This window comes from Triturus cristatus, chromosome 4_1 (genome assembly GCF_964204655.1).
Source record: "Triturus cristatus chromosome 4_1, aTriCri1.1, whole genome shotgun sequence".
NCBI lineage: Eukaryota > Metazoa > Chordata > Amphibia > Caudata > Salamandridae > Triturus > Triturus cristatus.
In genome coordinates this window covers 948,997,781-949,020,242 of record NC_140585.1, presented here as the reverse complement: position 1 = coordinate 949,020,242, position 22,462 = coordinate 948,997,781, and the positions used below count along the sequence as shown (strand labels likewise).

The 22,462-nt window shown below is 45.2% G+C and overlaps 1 protein-coding gene across 1 annotated transcript in view; it reads left to right on the top strand.

The window, feature by feature from the left end:
• Positions 1 to 22,462, top strand: part of LOC146855885 (uncharacterized) — a 295,136-nt gene that overhangs the window by 87,243 nt on the left and 185,431 nt on the right. The window contains exon 3 of the mRNA XM_085653829.1: positions 482 to 620. Coding sequence (XP_085509955.1) covers positions 482 to 503 — 22 coding nt within the window. The 3' untranslated portion in view covers positions 504 to 620. The remainder of the gene's footprint in view (positions 1 to 481; positions 621 to 22,462) is intronic.

The window sequence follows — 22,462 nt, the reverse complement described above, 5'->3', positions numbered from 1 at the left end:
AATTTAAATAGGCTGTAGATATGAAAAAACTATATTGGATAGTGGAAAAAACTCACTCCGCCTTCCAGGATGGCTAACTGCTGTGCTGATCTTTGAGAGATGATTGGAAGTCCATTCCTACCAGGCTACAAATAAAAACTCGAAATGTTATGGTACATTATTATGGGGATAATTTTCATGCTACGGGAAGCTTCTTCTGAGCACATTTTTATGCTTCTCTAACGTTATAGAATAGTACAACTTAGTATGTATAATTGGCATATTGTTTTACAGCTTCTATATAGTTGTTGCTGGATTTTTCAGAACGACTTCTTTATTGTGGACTCGTTGTAATATTTCTGTCCAGGGCTTTCCTCAGCATGGTATTATTCATTTTACCAGCCTGTAGTAAGGTTAGGAGAAAAACACCTTTTGTTATATGTTTGTCTAAATTGCTGATTAAGTTACACATACAGTGAACACCTCTGTACTCTGTCTACAGGTACCACAAGCCCATTGAATAATCCATTGACTCCTCAGTGGTGCCTCCACTTAATAATGAATGGCTTCGGAGAGTCTATTAATTAATCCCAGAATAACTCTGCAAGCAATACAACACATCTCTTCAGGAACTGACACAGGTGAGTATAGAATGCTGGGCACACAAACCATTATTGTCAATGCACACCTCAAGTTTAAACAGTCAGAATGAGGGTGTAGTGGTGGCATAACACTGAATATAAAATTCTTTCGAAATGTATTATAAAAATGTATTAATGAGAGGGCCGCATCACATTCATATAGTACCAAAAATGAATACTTGTAAAGTCATTAAAATGTTAGCATATTTGCACACCTGGTAAACCTATGCTTTAATTATTCCATCAACATTGTTTAAAATGTTTTCTGTTAGCACACACAAGAGAAATCATTGACCTGCTGTAGTTAGTAATTATATGCTACATTGCACTTACCCCAACTTTTGGATGCCAGTTCACTTACGTAATATTTTATAGTTCTGCTACAATTTGTTGCTGCCTTTAGGCCATTTATGCATTTAATTCGGTATTTATCTTGGGAGGGTTGGACGTTTGTGACCTCCCTGTTGGTCCTGGCGAACTCCTTGATGATGGCGAAGAGTTCTTTGCTGTTGTGTGCGTTGGTGTTGATTCTGTCGTGGAAGGCAATTTTCTTTGTGGTTTTGAGGAGCAGGCGGTGTGCACTGACAACGGATTTGAAGGTCGCGTGGGTTTTCAGGGTTTTGTTGTTCCTCCATCTCTTCTCGAGTCATCTGCCGGTGCTTCTGGACTCCTGGAGGGCGGGAGTCAACCAGTGGCTTTCTTGGAATGTTGCCTGCCTGGTGTCTTCTTGAGGGGTGTCAGTGTCAGTGCAGTTGGAGATCCATTTGTGAAGGTTTCGCGCTGCGGTGTTGGCATCTGTTTGTGTTGGCTGGTTGGTTGTGCAGGAATATGTAGTACCATAGACCCCACCTGTCATCGTTTACCCAGTCTAGTAAGTTTTATAGATGTAAGGTTTGTTTCCTAGAGACAAGCAAAGTGGGCCCCACGCCTCTTCAAGTAAGCATATATCCTGTGATGCTTAGCATGTGAACACATACTTTTCGCATTCCACATGAGGAACCTGTATTCTGGTACTGTCATGACAAAGTACAGTTAGAAACTTGCCCATACCCCAAAACAACAGCCGGTCAGATGACTCTAGCGCCCAGGACCCCACACGTGTTTCAGATCCCTAACATTGGCTCAAACTCAGGCCATTGTGCAACAGTGCAGCAACAGACCAGAAACACTACAACTTGTGTGAACCAAGTTAAGAAAAAATCCAGCTGTCCTTTGGGGGGAAATTTGTGGTCACCATAGATCGGTCTTGTCATGAAACCACTCAACATGTCCATCTGGTTGCATCTCTTTTATGGTATTATCGTGGTTGGTTACTCTATTCTTCTCTTTATTATGCTCTTCTTGCATGTGGGCCATGTCTAATTTATGCTCCAGTGTTGCTGTTCATCTCTACACAGCTTCCAACAGTTCTACAAACTTGGGGTTAGTGTCCTGCATCACATGATCAGCACTGAGGGGGTAGTCTCAGAGGACGCAGAAGCCTGTTGGGTATCTGCAGGTTTGGAGACTTTAGGGTGCAATATCATGTCAAAAAAGGTGTTGAGCACAAGTACCCCCCTCCACGCCATAACAGAGCAATATAGGTGTCTCACTGTTGCCCCATCAGATGCAGTCAACGGGCAAGCAGGTGTACCTCTCACACATGGTTCCCCAGAGATAGGTAGGCCTCACGCACCATGTAGCTGGACTTCGATGCACAGCTAGCTGCAGAGCTGACCGTCTCCTCCCCGACCCTGTAGAGAGAAACGGCCCTCCGAGACAATGCATAAGAGGGAGAGGTTGGAGATGACCCAACTCAATTATAAGGACACAGAGTCAATAACGGCATCCGGTAGCACTGTTAAATGACCCCCTCATTATCCACATGATAAAGGGGAGGGGCCCATCGGTCGACGCTAGGATTCTCCCAAGCAGAGTCAGAATAATACAGCGTAGGCAAGGAATCTGAACAAATCTGCCCCAGGGCAGCAAGGGAGGAGCCCCTGAATCCTCCTTGTAGTAATGCAACTCTCTCAGGCCAAGTCCTTGTGGATGACAGGGTGGGTGGGTCCACTCACTTCTCCAGAATGTGGTCAGCTTTGCCGCCCAGGTACACAGCCGAGTTTCCCAGCTGATATGGATCTGGTGCCAATGTTCTTTCTTCACTGCCCAAGAACAGGGCATTCACCTCAGAAGCCTCAGGCTATGGCGTTCGCCCCCAGCATAGTGGGTCTCAAAGAGGCGGGGAGGGGCTGGGCATCACCACAGGTCTCGGTACGCCTCCATGGAGTAATCGGCTCCACAGATTGCTTCCTCACTCAGAATCCCTCGTGGAGGAGAGCCATGAATATGGGAGCAGACACTTGCTTGATCTACACAGTCCACAGGCTCTAGAAGGGGTCCCACCACCCCAGCAGCTGCAGTATGCATCAGAGCAAAGACTTGGGGGCGGGGGGGTGGAGGAGGGAAGGTTATCCAGCCCCACAGGACACAGCACCTCTCCCAGTGGTTGTCCGAACACAGTGGAATCCCTGTACTCCGTATCGCAGGTTCTTAAGTCTCTCGGCAGTGTGAGACTACCCCCGGACATCCAGACTTCTGGCATCATGCCCAGCATGACCCACGAATTCCGAACCACTGTCTGCAGGTCGCAGCTGTTGGTGCCATAGTTGACTTGTATTGACTGGCACCGCTGCCTACAAGGGTTCCAGGCGATCTGGCAGCCAAGTGGAAGTAAGCAGCAGTGCGGCGGGGTGCTGGATACTGGCTAGATCCCAGGATAAAGGTAGCACAGAATGGGGCTCACATTTATGCGACCACTCCCATAGCCATCTTGACCATGCCCCCCCCCCCCCTCATCTGCATTCTGATAGCTCAGAAGAGGGGGGGAGCTGACTTACACCTGAATAGGCAGTGTCCTGTTTACCACACAAAGGGTTGATCATCCCCTACTGACAGTCCAGAGCCAGAGCTGGGAAGAAAGGGGGAACAGAGCACTTCAAGGGTCTGCTTTGAAGTCATCCCCACTTCAAAGACACAACTGGGTATACGTACTGGTGCACTGACCCTACAATGACAGTACACTAGTTGCGAAGTGAAGAACTCTGCCAGGAGTAAAGACTGCTGTGCTACAAGGATTGCCACTCTGCTTGACTGCTGCTTTGGAAGAACTCCTTTTCTGCTTTGCTGTGCTGCCTGCTGATCTCTGTCCTGCTGGACCCATCTCACTTGAACCCAGAGTGACTCCAATGACTTGCTGGCTTGCCAGCTATTCTGAAGTCTCAGGGTCATCAAAGACTTTCTTCAACCTTACAACAGCACCCTGACAGCCATCTGTGAGTCCTGCCCTGCCAAGTGGTGCCAATCCTGTCCCGGGCCCTTGAAAGGTGACTTCTGCTGTACAGAACCATCAAAATCGACATAGCAGCGACTTTGCGCTGATCGGAACCGCCGTTTTGCCCTTTGACGCCGATGAAGGAGCTAATTGACAACATTGCTTTGACGGTCAGTGCAGCTCGACGACTACCAGTGCCTGCATCAAAAAGGGGTTCGACAATGAATTCTTTCGTCGTCTGTGTGGATCCGAACTGACACATTGAGTCTTCAATGTCAACGTTTGCTCCATCCAAGATACTTTGTCAGTGGGACCTGCATGAGCCCTGTAGCTGGCCTGCCCTTCATCGCAGGGATTTGGATTCATCCCGGTCCAGTGCGGCCTCAAAGCTATTTGCTTATAATCACTACATTTTGATTAATTCTTTAAAAATTCATAAATCCAGTTCTTATTGGAATTTTGTCGTTTTGGTCTTGTTTTACTTATAAAAATATAATCTCTTTTTCTAACCCTGTGTGGAGTATTTCTGTGGTGTTACAGTGTGTGTGTGTGTTACACAAATACTTTACACAATGCCTTTTTAGATAAGCCTGAGTGCTCTGTGTCAGGCTACCAGAAGGTGAGCACATGTTATCTTTTAGTGTGCATTTATCCTACTGTGACTAGAGTGGTTCCTGCTTGTACAGTGTGCATACTCTGACAACTAGAAAGCCAATTTTTCACATTGGTGATCAGGGGTGAGGATAGGACTTGTTTGTGCAATACCATATAGTAATTCAGTGTTCACTACTACTCTACACATAAGACCATTACAAGTTTTAAATTCTTTTTTTTCTCTCAATTGGTAATTTTTCTAAATTTGACTCCTGCTTCACCTCACCTTCAACAATTTGGGACTCATGTTATTGTGACACTTGTCAGGATGTCTATGGATCTCAACTACCTAGCATAATACACTGGGAGGAAGCTGAAGGTGTTCGGCAAGAGGCGGCTGAATGTGGAAAGGAAACTTCCAACGAAGACCTACAGATCGCCCTCTGAGCCTATGAGGAAGTCAGAGAGCATGTACAGCATTCATCTCCTCCAAGACATTAGATTTCTTGGAACAAGGTGAAGTGAGCCCCAATGTTTCTTAGTCACATAAGAATAGATATACATTCATGAGAAGGTTAAGGACTCTGATTGATGGTGGCTAATCCATCATTGCCTTCAATAATCAAAACCAGCAAATAACATCTGGGCTCCCATGTCAGCCTATAAAGCCCTTTCATTGGAATTCCAAAAACATGGTAGTGTTTCAGCGGAAAATGAGCAGTAAGCTCAACCACTTTCCGTGACACAAACCAAAGTACACTTAGCAGATGCCAAACATTTTGTAGTGCTCTCCCTCTCAAAATGCATGTTATTTCATCAGTAAAAGTTAAAATGTTGAAGGCACTCATAATCCTCAACATGCCTTTGAAGCAACTTAAATGTTTATAGATGGAGTATAGTCGTATTTCCCCTCACAACCACATCCAGAAATTCTTGCCCTTATTTAGGAATGTCCGGGCAGTAACTGTCAATGGTATACATTTTATTGCTCAATTCAGTTTTATATGGTTACATTTTGCATTTGAATTTACGGAATAATGACTCTGTGTACAGTATAGTGAAAGTGGCCTTGCCTCTCTCATCTGGGAAAACATAGAGCCCTCTGCATGAATGACTGCATTTAGTTTCTTTCCACATTGTGGGATTTCAAGAAGCCAAAGCTACCCATAAGATAAAGCTACACAGCATTTTGCTCTTGGCAGTCATCTAGAAAGTACGAGTTTAGCAAGTTAACATCTTTGGGGCTGAAGGGGATGTTGACTTCACACTCACAGAAGATTCTTCTTAGAACACCAGAAGATAATACCACTGTGTAAATGTGTTATTGTTGAGAGGGAGGTAAGCACACTCTTGGCTAAGTTCACAAGTGCAAACAAAATACAGTTATTTGACTTCAGTAGTATTATGGTTAAAAGGGTTAGATCCACAGAATCATGTGACAGATGTCATCCATGAATTCACTAGTTTGCAGAAAGTACAATGTTTTAGGTCATACTATATTCTCCACTTGTTTCACTTATGGGGTTTAGTCTCATAGCGTGGTGTAACAGCTCAACTTGCGAAACTACAAAGCTGTACTGGGTAAATGCTGCGTTGGTAATATAGCAGTGCTTTGACCACAGAGCTCTCCCTCTCACCCATGAATCAGAGGTAGGCCATCCACACATTTGGCTAACCCTGATAATTCGCCAGTATATAGGTCACCAAAAATCCAAAAGGGAGAGTCCAGAGCAGTCATTCTACTCTGTCATGGCTACCCATTGAGAAGTGTCTGAGCTGACAAAGGGCTTAGGATTTCTACCTTCACCTGAGTCACACACTTAAGGGAAAGGTGCTGGCTTTCATACTCACATACGGACAAGGCCTTTGTCTCGCCGAAACTGTCAGTAATTACAAGGAGGTGTCCCCTCGCCACAACACCTCATTAACCTAGATTGGAGGTTTCTGAGTAAAAAGATTAAGATATGAAAGCCGAGCAAGATCGACGCGGCGTAGCGCAATGGCCGCTGCTTGCTAGAGCTCCAGGGGACTCAGCCCACACCCGTATATCCACCTCAATAATCCTGCACCTCTCTGATGGAAACAAAGATCGGAAGGCACCCAGACCCCGACGCAACGACAACGAGGCTCGGAAATCCCCCCGCAATCGAGATATCTCTGTCTGCAGTGCGAGGCCCATAGGGCCGGGAAAGCTGGGAGCCCGGGTGAGGAACAGTGCGGCGTGCGTGCAGACGCATGGGGTGAGTCTCTGACCCTCATTCCGGTTCAACGATCCTTTGCCGTCTGTTTCGGCGGTGCACCTCAGTTTCATCCCTGATCGAGCGGACTGCTTCTGGGGCTGCGGAGTGTGTGTTGGTAATCGAGACCGTGGTGTCTGGAGAGCCCGCTTTGAGGACGCTGGGAATCCTGCGGTGGCGGTCGCGGCCCGGTGTAGGGTTGCGCAACTGTTGTGGTGAGGCCCTGGTTTCCCTCGCCAGCGCCACTTTGCTCTCGGCGCTGGCCTTTGGATGCGGGCCTATAGCAGTGGACCCCATAGCTGAAGCTGGACGCCCGAGAGCGACAATCTGGGCCTCTTGTTGCCTCGCAGAGGCGGGTGATCTGTGCGCCACGGCCTAAAGGTGAGCTGCACTGAACATTCCAGCGGGGTGGTACTAACTTGGCCCCATATTGTACAAGCCTCATTGCCTAGCAGCTCCTGACGAGGTCTTCGGGCGGCACCTCTCAGACAGCGGAGGTGCCCCCAGCCCCCCTCAGTCTACCCGCTTTGGGACACCCTTAGGTCCAGATATATTGGAGGGATTTCAGTCGAGACACTATAAAGGGAGGTGGTCTCCTCAGCTGACCTAGCGGGATCACTCACTGCGGGGTGTGACGGGGGTCCTTCCCTGAAGATCATATCATGGCATCCTTGAGGGGCCTTAAATCAGCTCAGGCCCATAAACTGGAAAAGTACGCCTTCACCAGGGAGAGTGTGCCGGAGCAGTCACCGAAGCACAAGAGTGTTGGGGACCAGGGGAACCCAGACAAAGACCCTACCCTTAAGGATGTTATGGCGGCAATCGCAGAGATAAAATCCTCCTTCGAGCACAAAATGGACACCATAACTCTCGAGGTAAACCTTATCCGGGCAGACCTCAACAAGAATGATGAAAAACTTAAGCAAGTAGAGCTCAAGACCAACAGCTTAATAGAGGACTCCTCCCAGACACAGGCTGATATTGGCGAACTACAATCCTTTCGAAAATTTGCAGAAGCTAAAATGGACGATTATGAAGGACGTCTCAGATGCAACAATGTTCGCATATTAGGAGTTCACGAAAAGCCGGAGGGGGAAGCGGTAGATCTGTTCGTAGAAGACCTCATCCTTCACCACCTCAAACCCAAGAGAATAGGCAACTTCTTTGTAATAGAACGGGCCCACAGGGTCCCGGGAGGGCGTCCCAAGCCCGGGGCCCCCCCCACGCCCGATCCTGGCCAGGATCCTTAACTATCGAGATCGTGACGCCATACTCCAGCAGGCCAGAACGGGACCTCCACTCCGATTCGAGAATGCGGATATCATCTTTTTCCCTGATTTCACCCAGATGGTTCAGAAATAGCATAGATCCTTTTTGGGTATCAAGAAGCTCCTTAGAGACAAGGGCCTCAAGTACACAATGCTTTTCCCGGCTATACTTCGAGTGGAAGCAGATGGGAGAGCTTGGTTCTTTGATCACCCAGAGGTGGCGGCAAACTGGTTGGAGTCCTGCAAGGCGTGAGTTCAGAACGACAGAGCCGAGGTAACAGATTTAGTGACATTGGGGGAGGGTCATGCACTTTTGGTCACCCGAGAGTTTCATTGGAGTACCCAGAACTGAACCGCCGACGGCTTATGTGGTACATAGCGGCCATGGGGACAGTTGTGAGGCTGCCTGACTGTTGGACCATGTAATAACAGTTTGTTTCCGCTCAGAGATAGATGTTGTATCTGCAGGGGTGGAGGGGGACACCGGGGGCATCACACGCCCCAATTTTCTTCATTTAGTATAACAGTTGGGCGACAGAACTGCCCATTCTGAACTGGCAGAGTGCCTAAGTCCAGTGGGCAGGGAAGCAGGGTGGGGGTTGTTGGGGGAGAAGAATGCTGCTGTTTAGTAATTTCAAGAAGCAGGGAAGCATGGAGGGGGGTTGTTGCGACTGGGATTGGTGTTCGATTTTTGTTATGTTTGTTACATAGATAAGCAATGCAATAGGCATGATTGAGGCCTTGGATTCCGCTACCAGATTCAATGCATACACAGTGGGATAAGAGTGCCAAAATCTTTAGTTGGAACGTCAATTGGCTGGGAGACAAGGTTAAGCGGAGCATAGTTCTCTAATATATTAAGAGGCAAGCCCCTGACCTTCTTAAAGAAACGCACTTGATGGGCGGCTCATGCAAAGCACTGTGCAGGTTGGGATATAAACTTGTGGCGCATGCTGGGTTCACAACAAGTTCGAGAGGAGTGGGTTTTCTGCTGAAAAACACATTCTCCCTCAGCGTGGATTCCCTGGACTGATGACAGGGGCCGGTATGTAGGTATCACTGGGTCATGGGAGGGGCGCACTGTTACACTAGTGTCTGTCTATGTCCCTCCGGGACTCCAAACCTCCACTTTTCAGGACCTACGCACTACTCTCCTTTCATTACCGGAGGGGCTGCTGTTACTGGGAGGTGATTTTAATTCTGTGGGCTCAGGCAGACTCGATCGTCACCCCCGCGGGATTTGGGGCCTTCTACTAGATCGTTGCCAGATTTCCTTGAAGCCATGGGGTTGGTGGACTGCTGGCGCGCCAACAACCCTGAAGGGATTCAACACACTTTCCACTCCGGTGCTCACAGCAGCCTGTCCAGATTGGACTATATCTTGTTCCCAGCCCCCACATCTCCTATATTCATGAAATCAGACACCTAGCTCGGGGCATATCTGATAACTCACCGGTATGGGTACATTTACTTCTCGATCAGGTCAGGGTGGGTAGGATTGTCCCAATTAATCCCTGGTATCTTCGTAACCCCAAAATCCCGTAAGACCTCACCAAGGTAATGGACACCTATTTTGATGACAACGCGGGTACAGTAGACTCCTCCCAAACACTCTGGGAGGCCTTCAAGGCGGTGGTTAGAGGGGAAGCTCTGTCACTGATAGCCGTACAGAAGAGGGAACAGCGGAGAGAAATATCTGATATAGAGAACGAGATCTACCAACTGGAGCAAGACGTGGCAGCAACAACACCACCAACCTCGCTCCACCTGTTGCATCTTAAGCGAGAGGAATATAGGGCATTAGTTACCGAAAAAGCTAAAACACTGGGGAGGGAGAAACTTGGAAGGATTTACGACCTGGGGGATAAGGCCGGGAAACTGATAGCCTGGTTTGACAAATGGGAGTGGGCGAATAGATTGGTTCCAGTTCTGCAGGATACTAACAATTCTCACATCACTGACCCCCAAGGCATAGCAGCCCACTTTGCTAGACACTTTGAAGCGATATACACCTCAGTGGCACCCTACACTGAGGAAGACTCGGCTGACTAACTAAGACATCGCACTCCCCTCCCTCTCCCCGGCAGACCAACAACTATTGGATAGCCCTTTGTCAGCGGATGAAATTGCGCAGGCAATCAGATCACTAAACTCCTGAAAAGCCCATGGTCCCAACGGCATACCAATTGAACTATATAAACTCAACCCTGACAAACTATCCCCCTATCTTAAGGGCGTGTTTGAGGAGAGTAGGGACGTGGGCGAACTTTAGATCAACGCATTGCCACTATAATTACTATACATAAGGATGGTAAGCCCAAAACGGAGAGTGCCTCATATAGGCCGATCTCCCTCCTTAATGCAGAACCCAAAATCCTCGCCAAAGTGTTAGCCAACCGTCTAATTAAAATAATCACTGATCTCGTACACCCAGCTCAATCCGGTTTCATACCATGCCGAAATACCGCATTGAATTTAAGTAGAGTACACGGGGTCCTGGGTAGAGTAGACACGATCTTGGAACCAGCTATCCTTGTCTCCTTGGACGCCACCATGGCGTTCGAGACCATCGAATGGCCCTACCTCATAGCTGTCCTTCGGAAAATGGGGTTCGGCCAGGAATTTATTCGATGGGTTCACCTTCTATATTCGATGCCACTGGCGTAGGTTGTGGTTAACCATAAAAGGTCGCATACGTTTGTTCTGAGCCGGGGTACCCGACAGCGTTGCCCGCTCTCCCCCCTCCTATTCGCCCTAGCACTGGAACATCTGGCAGCTTGGAACTGGCAGGATCCAGTTATCCGAGGTATGCGTTGGTCAAATGAATGGAAGGACCGTATATCGCTCTATGCAGACAATATCTTACTCTACCTAACCTCCCCCCAAAAAATCCCTAATAGCAGTACTGGACATATTGGCGATATTCGGCAAATAATCTGGGTTTACTATAAATTGGTCTAAGTCCCACCTGTATCCCCTACAAGGAGGCCTACCCGACTTGCCCCGTAATTGTCCAATTCAGGTTAGCACCATAGGATTAAAATGTTTGGGCATATTCATCTTCTTAGATCCCACGCTTCGATATGAAAAAAAACCTCCTTCCCCCTATGCTCCGCCTGAAGAGGGACATAGCTAGTTGGAAGTCTCTTCCTCTCTCCCTTCTGGGCAAAGCAGCTCTTTTGAAAATGTCTCTTCCCGCTTCCTTTATGCCCTGCAGAACTTGCTCGATCCTGTCCCCTCTAAATATTTTAAAGAAATTTAACACCTTCAGAGGGACTTACTATGGAATGGTGCGCCTCGTATAGCCTTGGGTAAACTTACTCTAAAATAGTATGATGGTGGCATTAGTCTTCCAGACATTAAAAAATACTATTGGGCGGTGCACCTGGCGGTTATCAATCATGGCATGTACGGTGGCCCTGATGATTCAGGCTATCGTATGGATAGGTGGCTCCTCCCAGGAGGGAACTATAACAGATCACTTTATTCAAAACCTGGCCGACATCGGCTGACAGGTCCTACCGGTCACTCTGTGGGTGTATGGCAAGCTGCTACTAAATCCCTAGGATGGGACCGTAAACTGACTTTAGGCAATCTTTGGGCGTCAAAAGGATTTGATAAGTGGGACATGATCGGTATCTCACAAATAAAAGATATAAGGGCCAGCGGGAGGTGAGACCGTTTGCCACTCTCTATGTTCAGCACGAGCTGGCTGACACTGAGATCTTCCGATACAGGCAGGTTAGCCATGCACTATATTCCCTCCTCCCAAAGGGCTCTTCCCTCCCTGAATCATCCCCCTTGGAGGATAGAATACTAGACGGCCACATACCGGACAAGACCATCTCTTTAATCCATAACAAACTGATAAATAATATGGAGGATCCCCTCTTGCGACAAAAATGGGTAGCGAATGGCATAGAAATAGATGAGTGGCAGGAGGCGATATCCGCTCCTCGAGTGGTGGCTAACCCAGCCCGATTAAGGTTAGTACAGCTGAAAATCCTGCATAGGATATATATGACTGGCCCGTGGCTTGTACAGATGGGAAGAGTGGAAACAGGGGACTGTTGCAGAAGATGCGGGCAAATCGGCACCTTTATGCACATTATATGGGAGCGTCCACTCATTCAAAAGCACTGGGAGGAGATGCACGCGGTGATGAGAACAGTCCTAAACGTTCCTATTCACCCTGAGGCACGTAGATGCCTGCTGAATATATGGGAACCAACTGACTTGGACACTTATCAAGCACTATGGGCCACTCTGGACTTCATGATTGCCAAAAGAAACCTCGCTCAGGCCTGGGGAGCAGCAACACCTCCCACACTAGAAGCACGTGAAACGAGTATGGACTGGTGTATTTTCAAGACCGTGTACACTGCCCGCGGCTGCCCCAGAAAAGGGTCCTGTATATGGGCGTGGTGGAACTCATATCGAGGTGACATCTGCACCTCCCCGCAAAATATTGAACTTTATGATCTGCTCCCTCCTTGAATGGTTCTCAATGTTCATAATGTGAAAAATGTTTGTATTTAAAGTATCATGCTTGGGTTGACAGTGTCCCGAGGGGGACGAGATATATGGCCTGAGGCTGTCCTGAGATGTGGTCCCACATAAGACCGCTGCAAAACCCATAGAGTGAAGACATCTCCGCTCCCACACAGTGCACCGTGCCAAGTGATTTGTCACCTCCCTGATCCGCCTCTGCTGTGTATAATGCAGAGATGTATAGCCTCTGATTGTCATGCTAGTATATTGATTTTGCTTTACTGTAATAATTGTTTTCTTGTCTGATTGTTAATAAATAGTTATAATAAAAAAAATATATGAAAGCTGTTGAACAGCATGGTTTGAATAGGGTTAGACATTAAGTATGTAGGACAGTCCTTACAAAAAGGACGTTTAACCTATGTGGGCAAGGACAAGGCTGAAATATGTTGGCTAATTGGATTTAGAAATATCATTTACATGTTTCTAGAAGATACTTTGTATAGCGGCTACTATCCATCCATTTTATTTTTAATCATACCTGGGTTACCCAAGTAGTTAAGGAGAAATTCTTCAGGATTGCCCAAGGTATTTTTAGAACCTTGTCTATGTACAGAACCTCTTTATTAAGAACTCCTGGTAAACTGTTGGGTCAGCCATGGTGGTATTATTCCTACCACGGTGTGGATATCTCACCTATGCTGAAGCCTGCAACAATATCATTGGGTGAGATGTCCTATCCTATTATCTTGTATACCTGTATAAAGATTTTGAGACTAAAAAATACATTGCCCCCCTGCCCTAGCATCTTTTGTGGTTGTGTCAAATAATATTATGGAAGCTACACTAGTTTCATATCTCTATCTCTTTTAGTGTAGTAATGAAAATATGTGATCCCATGCTCGCCCTAAACCTCAAGTGCCTGACAGAACTGTAGATTCTGAAGTATTAGGAACTGTCCTAGCAGGCTGAGGCATAAGTCTGTAGAGTCAGTCTCTTGGCAAATATTCTATGATCTGAAAGCTCAGCTTCATATATTTACATAGCCTGTTCATACTGTGTGCTGTTGAGTAGCCTAGAACTGTGGACAAGGTAGACGTTTATGGTACTATTCTGTTTACCACTTTTCGTTTACATAATGTTGTATTGTAAGATTTTATTTTGGAGTATATTCTGCATTTTAGAAAGAAATGGCTCGATTATTTGGCCTTTCAGCATAAGGACTTCATTGGAGTGACGGCTGGTGCAGGTAAGAGTGGTGTGGCAGGGGAAGGCGGGTAGTCGACAGATGACGACTTGGGAAAATAACATTTTAAAATGAGTTAACCACTTAACATGCACTCTCCACACCGCTCTTACCTGCACCAGCCTTCACTGATTCATTGAACCTGAAAGAATTTACCCAGAGGAGTATATCCGGGGCCATATTACGAAAGGGCCTCAATGGGCGTTTGCATCCGCTTCTCGCCCCTCCCCAGTGCATTTTAGTATTACAGAAGTGGTTGCAGACGCTTGTGCGTCCCCTTCTGTAATACCTATAGAGCTGACGCACATAAAGCTCCAGCGTTCTCATCAGAGGGCGTTCCCTCATTTGCATGGAGGTGTGGCTCAATGAAAAAGAGGGAATCCCTTTGCCTTTTTGCCTTCACCGTATTACAGACGCTGAACGATTGAGCCTAAAAGAGTTGGAACTAATCCAAGAACTGGAAGAAGCGTTCCTAAACAATACAGCAATAGAGGACGCCAAGAACATCCTATCCAAATTGGAAAAAGAAAACACCATTTTCAAAAAGAATACTGAAGAAGCAAAAAGATTCAAACTACAGAAAGACATAATAAACTTCTCCATATCCAAAGCCTATCCCTACCTGGAAAAAGAATATTACAACCAGCCTCAAAACACTGGAATATTAAACGTATACGGAGGTAGAAGCAAGAGAAGGTTCCTTACATTCTCAGAACCCTCTTCCTCATCCGGGACATCCAGCGACAGCGAAGGCCCTACAGACACCAGAAACATTCAACAAAGGCCATTCTACCAACAGGCACCTTTTTTAGACAGAGGCAACAGCCGACCGAGAGGCCGTCCACGAGCCAACAGATGGTACAATCCCCAATCGAACCAACATCAGGGCGAGATCACAACCAGGAGGAACGTATACCGATGGTAAGGGAAGAAATAGGCTCCATATACAACCTTTCAAACGAAGCCCTCCTTCCAACCGAAATCCAAGTACTCCAAAAAGGCCTATCATTCATCCCCACGGCCAGACCAGATTTAACTCAGATGAAAATGGAAATAATTCAACTCTTCAGAAAAATGAGACTCAAAGTATTTTTCCAAGAGAGAGAAGAAATCACTTCTCGTAACTTCTCTGGTTTAAAAAATCCATCGTCTTTCTTTCCAAATTCACAAAACATGCCCGTAGAACTCTTAACTTTCGAGAAGAATGTTCTGAGAGATCTCGACAATCTAGACAGGAAGAAACCCTTCATGAAATGGAACCTTTCAAAACAAGAAACGGAAGCTCTGGACCACCTGCAACACAATAAAAATCTCATAATCAAACCGGCGGATAAGGGAGGAGGAATAGTCATCTGGCAGAGGGACAAATACGAAGCGGAAGTACATCGCCAACTAATGGACAAAAAATACTACAGGAAAACTAATGAAGATTGGAGCTCGAAAATAAAAAGGAAACTTCTTCCCATTATCGACATAGGCAAAGAAGAAGGGTGGCTGACAACGAAAGAAGCACAGTATTTGATCAACGATAATCCCAGGACACCCATTATGTATGTCCTCCCAAAAGTGCACAAAGACCCCAAAAATCCTCTTGGGAGGCCCATAATCTCAGGAGTAAATTCGATACTGGAGAGACCAGCAAAATATGTGGACACTTTTTTAAAACCACTGATCAAAGACACTCCGAGTTACGTGAAAGACACTATGCAGGCCATCATCACGCTCGAAAATTTTCCCTTCGACAAAGATAATGAAATCCTTGTAACCCTGGACATTGTCAGCCTATACTCAAATATTCCCCAAGAAGAAGGTCTAGAAGCAATACAAGTTTTCCTGGATAAAAGAGTCCGACCGCACACAGTGCCAACAAACCATCTTGTCCAATTAGCACAAATCTGCCTCAAGAACAACCTTTTTTCCTTCAATGATACCCAATATCTACAGGTCACAGGAACCGCGATGGGATGTCCCTTCGCTCCAGAAATGGCCATAATGTTCATGGCCCTATACGAGGAAAAATGGGTGTATAATAACAACCCATACGACGGCCACATAAAAATGTGGCGTCGTTACATCGATGATGTTTTCCTCCTTTGGAGAGGTGAGATACAAGACCTAGAAGCGTTTGTGACCTGGCTAAACAACAGGAGTCCAAACATTCAATTTACCATGAACCATCACAAAACAGAAATGAATTTCTTGGACCTACTCATCAGACACGAGGATGGTCATCTCTACACAACTCTGTACACCAAAAAAACAGACAGAAACACATTTCTCGACTTCTCAAGTTTCCACCAACGTAACCTACGCGAGAATCTCCCTTACAGTCAATTTCTGCGAATTAGGAGAAATTGTTCGAAAAAAGAAGACTACTTCGAGAACGCTAGCTTCCTAATGGAGAAATTACAAAAAAGGAACTACCCAAAAAAACTTCTGAAAAGAGCACTAAAAAGGGCATGGTACACGCCCAGAGATTCCCTTCTATCTCCAAGACCAGACAAAACAAACCCCAAACTGGTATGCGTCACCACTTTTTCAAACAGAACAAATGATATGCAAAAGATCATTCGAAAAAACTGGGACACAGTAAAAGGAATTCAACCATTCGCACAGATACCAATTTTTGCCCTCAAAAAAAACACCAGCATAAGAGAAATTGGTACGTGCAAACACCAACTACAAACAACCAGGGACATCATTGAGATCCTTGCTTTCATTACCACCTATAAAAGGCCACAAAAAATGCGGTACGTGCGTATCATGCGACAGCACAATAGAAGGTACGAAGTTTGAGTATGGGCCAAAGTACTTGATTCATGAAGACTTTACCAACTGTAACACACAAAACGTCATCTATTGTGTCTCATGCCCATGTAAATTGGCCTATATCGGAAAAACGACACAACCTGTGAAAAACCGCATCTCACAACATCGATCAAGAATCAAGTGCAAAACTCACAATGCACCAATGGTGTCCCACTGGATTGAAAAAAAACACAGTATAAATGAACTAAAGTGGACAGTTCTACGTCATATCAAAAGCAAGAATGTAGACGCAACCCTTTCGAAAGTGGAAGCCAAAACTATAATGTTCCTAGGTACCATAGATAATGGACTAAACGAAATGACAGAAATATCAAACATCATCTGATAGGGGCCAGACATGTCACCTCCCTGGAAAACAAAGCACTACATCGCAATATCCAATGCATATCATTATTGAATAACCAACACCGGCCAAAAGATAAATCACATCTGATGCCACATGAACTCGTGTACAACTGGAGACACTTTTACACACCCAACATCCAGCAGCCATAAAATAACAGTAGACAATGACTACCCGCAGTTCCAGGAACGAACGAACACACGAAACATAGCGCAAGGAAGCGAAAGGCTAAAAAGATTAACACGCTAATAAAAACATGAAAAATCACGCGTCTGACAACAGCCCAAAGCGCACCGCAAAAGATGCATCAGACCCGGGAGCGGCTCAATAAAGTTTCTTTCGAATTGAATCTCGAGGCAGAGCAACAAAATGATCACCATGACTACAAACACACCTCCAAGCTGTAACAGACACGCTGCATGTCAACGTACTGGAATTCCGCATGAATTTATCGATCGAAAGAGCGCCCTTCAACTCAAAACATCAGCCAGTAAGAACGGACCAACTACTTCAACCAACGTAGTTGATAAACACCATCAGCAATTTAAATTGTGAAAAGGCGTCACCAAAATAGCTGTTCAATTCAAAACAGTGCCTGCGAGTGTCAACAACCCGGTCACCATGACTACGACACACCCCCAAGTCAAAACAGCTGCAACCAGGAGCACGCAGCGCGCCAATACGTGGCATTCTCATATAAATCCACCAATCGCAATAGCGCTACCAACAACTTCGAGAAAACGCCAGAAGATTGTCAGCAGCCGCAAAGGAGAGAGGAGACAGGAGACACCGGAGCGCCGAAGAAGCGGACCAAAACACGCACAATCTAAAAAGGTACGGAACAGCATGCCCCCACGGGCTATGTGTAAACAGCATGCCGCTTTTTAAATAAATCTGAACTAACATCACGCGCTGAACCGGCCCATGCACACTCAGTGAATAGAACCGTGATTCCCACTCGTAACTAACACGGTATTCACCTAGGCACAGTGAAGCGGAGCTCCTTCACAGAAACCCTCTGCATGCACAAAAAGAGGTCACGCCATTACAATTTAAAAATAAGCACGATTAAGGCACGTAGAAGCAGAGCGAGCCACGAACAATTAGCAGAAAAGAAACCAATCAATCAAACCGCATGAGCAGTCACAGCGAAAAAAACCACCGCAATTAGAAACCTGCCAGAAATAATGTTATAGCTTCAGGCACTTTCAAGAGGATGTAGATGCCAACTCCTCTGACTTCCGAATTTTTCCAGAAAGAAAACAACGAGATAAATACAAAGCAAGTCATTCTCCACCAGTCGGCAGTACACAGAACAAGGCATCATATAGAAGACAAGCCATCTCATCTCGGAGTGAGCGTAAGTTGACACAGAACGATCCCTAGATTATCCACAATCTTCAAATATGCTACAAGGAGTAATCAGATACCATTACAATTGAATTACAGGAACAGAAGTCCGATTCCATCTTTACATCCGCCCTGAAGACGACCTCACAAACATCACACAGGTCCCTATCCACACAGGTCGAAACGCGTTGGCGCACAAGCAGAGATCGCGAACACCTTTTGTAGAAGACCAAGCGAGAACCAGCTCCTCTACACAAGCAAATGCAAATGCATAGACAGACCACAACTTGCATTGTTTATTTAAATCAATTATAGACATAAGTACCCGACTCTGCTTAGGACCGCAATAACAGCTATAACTATAGGAGCCAACCGCTCAAGTTTCACAAATCAAATAGTTTCGGACAATTGACTATAGTTTTGAAAAACAATTCTATTTGATAGACTTTATGTTGCATATATTTTTTGTCACATTTCGAAGTCACTGTACAAATGTAAATATATATGTCACTGTCTTTTGTATACAATAAGTGTTTGTCTAACGAGTAGTGTTCATCGAACCAAAGTTAATAAGCAAAAAATTGTTTTGCAGATCAGTCATTAAACTGACTAGCTGATAAAATAAATGTTGTAATCAATGGTGTCAGAGGCAAAATGTATGTTGTAAACAGTATTACAGACTCAGGCGCAGAGACAGTGCACCCCCTTGAAAGCAGCCCTCTGGGTGGGGGAAAGGGGTCCCATGGACCCCCCCAAACATCCCCTTGCAGTCGGGTGCAGTCACTCACTTCACTCACCTGCAAGGGGATCTGTAATTCCCCTTAAATGTGCAGGTGGGGTTGGCACCTGCACTGTGAACCACAGAGCTGCTTCAAAGCAGCTGCTCCATTTTTCACATAATTGTCTGCCCTAGGGCAGCACAAGTTTGTGGCTGTCCTGGCGGCAGCGCATTCATCCTAATACAGAGCGTTTTCCTTGTTTGCACCAGGCGTACCCTTTAAAAGGTGCTCCCGGCGCATACAAGGAAAATGCGCCAAATGTATGATACAGGTAGACCGTCATTTTTCTGAAAAGTTTAATTTTCTCAGTGGTTTGGGTCAGTCCGTTGGAGGTGTGGTAAATGCAGGAAATGGTAAAAATATCAAGTAAGCAAGAACCGAAGATGTAATGTGGTGGTCAATGCCACAAAATTGCCATATAGCCACAAACTGAAACAGTCTCTCTGCAGGGCAGAGCAGTAGGGAGAAATGGATGTGCAAGTAGGACTGTGGCTGATGCATGCAGACATTTTGGCTAAATGTTTTCCTTTTTGTGAGAAGCAAGGGATCTTTAATAGCTTGACGTGTTCTTTTCACATTTTTAAATTCTCAGAATGTATATAATGAGACAATGTTAATGTATTAAGGGTTCATCATTGGTGGAGCTGTGGTGGATTCTTAAACTTAAGAACAACACACTTATCATAGTTCAAAGTGAAACATTTTAGCTCAAAAGGGCAATGCATCATGAATCATAAGAGAACAATATATATACATAGGCAGCACAGCAACAAGATGCATAGCTGAAATTGAAATGGCCAATCCAAAAGGTCTGCACTTAGTGCGCTGATGTAACCTAGGAAAATGAGATTATGGTTTTTCTTTTCAGCCATTCCTTGGGGCCATTGATTAGGCTAAATTTTCTTTGGAAATCATAGTACCTCAATGTGAATAGGGCAACTTGACCAGAATGACTGGGCCAAGTCAAAGTAAAAGGAAGCTCTGCTTTGCACCTAGAACACCCTTTTTCAACTCTCTTTTCAAGTGTTATTCCGACAGTTTAATGGATGGGAAATCCATTGTCACACCTCTGCCAGACAGGAACACCTCACATGTGAGAACCAACTTTATGGGAAGGTTGAGGGGTAGTGCTAAGGGAGGTGACAGACTCACACCAAGGCAATACTTCCCGTACAGCTGGTTTGAGTATAACTAATCCTTGCCTTTGGATTGTAAGACCACAATGACTAGGACCTCCTATTTATGCTACTGCAAGCCCTTTGTGGTGCACTAACATAGGTGGACTGCAGTCCTTTTGTGGTGTACTCTTGAATTAGATCATGATAAGATGACCTCAGAGTATAAGAACATTCTTTGTGTCACATGTTTTGTTCTCTGCTGATTTTAACCAAAAAGATCCTGGTATTGACAAAGATTGCAGCTTTATTCTCATAAGATGTGAAACTTTACATTGATACACCATTCTGAATTCCTTAACCATTGCAGGGCTAGGGCAGGACGAATGCTGGGACGGATGGCAGTTTATGGGCAGATATGGCTTAGCATTAGAAACACCAGGGCTCCAATAGAGCCCCTTCCTACCCCTACTGGCTAGCCAGGTGTGACTTTCTAAATGGTCCAGCATGTCATGAAAATAGCAGACACTTGGTTTTGCCAGTAGCCTTGCACTGCTTTCCTACCCCATAATACTCAAGTGATAACATTTCTCCTAGTTTTTTGAGAGACATTTTTGGTTAATATGTAGCTTTTCAGGGCATATTTAAAGCAACTTTCACAGGGCCATTAGTTTAATGGACACACTTAACACTGTTATTCTTAAAACTTAATACTGCTATCGGGAAAAGAAAAAAAATTAGATTATTGAAATTAGTGATTCATTTATGAATCCATTCCAAGCAATCTGGGATGCATAGAATATTTGTAATTATTTGTACCTACTCATTGTTTAAGCCCAATTTAGGAAGACAGGTGAATCGGAATGTGGAGCATAGTTCCGAGGAGTGCATCCCAATATGTATTAAAAGAGTAGGAGAAGTCAGCCCAAGGTTGCCAGGCTTGTATCCTATTTAAGTATTCCAATTAAAACAGGCTGATGATGAACACATTCTGATAAATTCAAGACAATATCTCAATAAAAAGAAGCAGTGTTACCTTTGGGAGTTCTGGAGTAATTTCTCTGTGTGAACAAGTAGTTTAGATCTACTTACACTTCAACAATTAGCAACTCTTTTCTTTCTTTATTCGGTTTCAAATTTTAAAACCACCAGAGCACAAATAAAAATACGATAAAAATAGTCCTTTCAAAAGCATACCAAAGTACAATGACATGGGTTAAACCAAAACAGGAATGCGTTGCCACAAATGGCTTGCATGCAGTACCATAATGATAGGGAGTTCTTCGGGTAGCACAGTGTATCGCCTCTCTAAGAGTTCAAAATGGTCTGAATTAGGAGCCCACCCTCACAAAGTGCCTAGTGCCAAAAAAGGTGTATATAACACGACCTAGTTAATTGCAGCTAGACCTAAGCCTAATGACAGATTAAAAAAAATTAAGTACTTAAACAGTCCTACCCATGAGCATTAGTAAAGAAATAAAAGTGGGTAGCACTTGCCTAAAATTGGCCTTTTTCAGAACCGGGATTAAAAAGGACTTCCTGGGGTATCATAAAAACTACAGAACGTCGTAAAATGGAACATGTCCTGTGGTGCTTTCCCTCGCAACCACAGGATGATAGTATGTGGCCCTTACTCTGACCCCTGGAGTGAGGAGGAGGAGATTAAGAAGGACACACCTGAACTTGGTCAATAAGAATCTGCCGTATAAAATCCAGTAAAAACGGCTCTTCCATCTGTGTTGTTCTTAACATAATAAAACAACGAACACTGGGCTTCAAAAGCTCCTTCTCTTACCTGACCACAATCTTCTGCGCGAAGAAGTCTGCTTTTATGGTGTTTAGGTCCGTGTTATTGACCCTGTCCGGGTAGGTAAAAAGATCCCCTCTCACCACGCTCGTTAAACTACCTTCAATGTATTTAAGCTACTTTAATTAACGTGGTCCCCTTGCACGCCCACATTTTTAACCACAAGGCTACTGGGCGAAATGCTATCAGGTCAATGATATAGGTCATACCAAGCTCCTCGTGTACGGTGAAGGAGGGGGTACCCTGGGGGACGGATAGAAGTAGTCTCAAAAACGTATTTTCTGCAATTTGGAAATCATCTGAGTTAATCTACCCCCAGAGTTCACTGCCATAAAGTGCCTTGGAAATACACTTGGCCCTGTAAAGCTTTAATAGTGCTCCTACTGGTCTTTTCCCCAATCTAGAGGCAACATTTTCTATGGCTGTTGTATCCCGGGCCTGCTCATTTTTCTGGCATGTGAGTTGGGGCC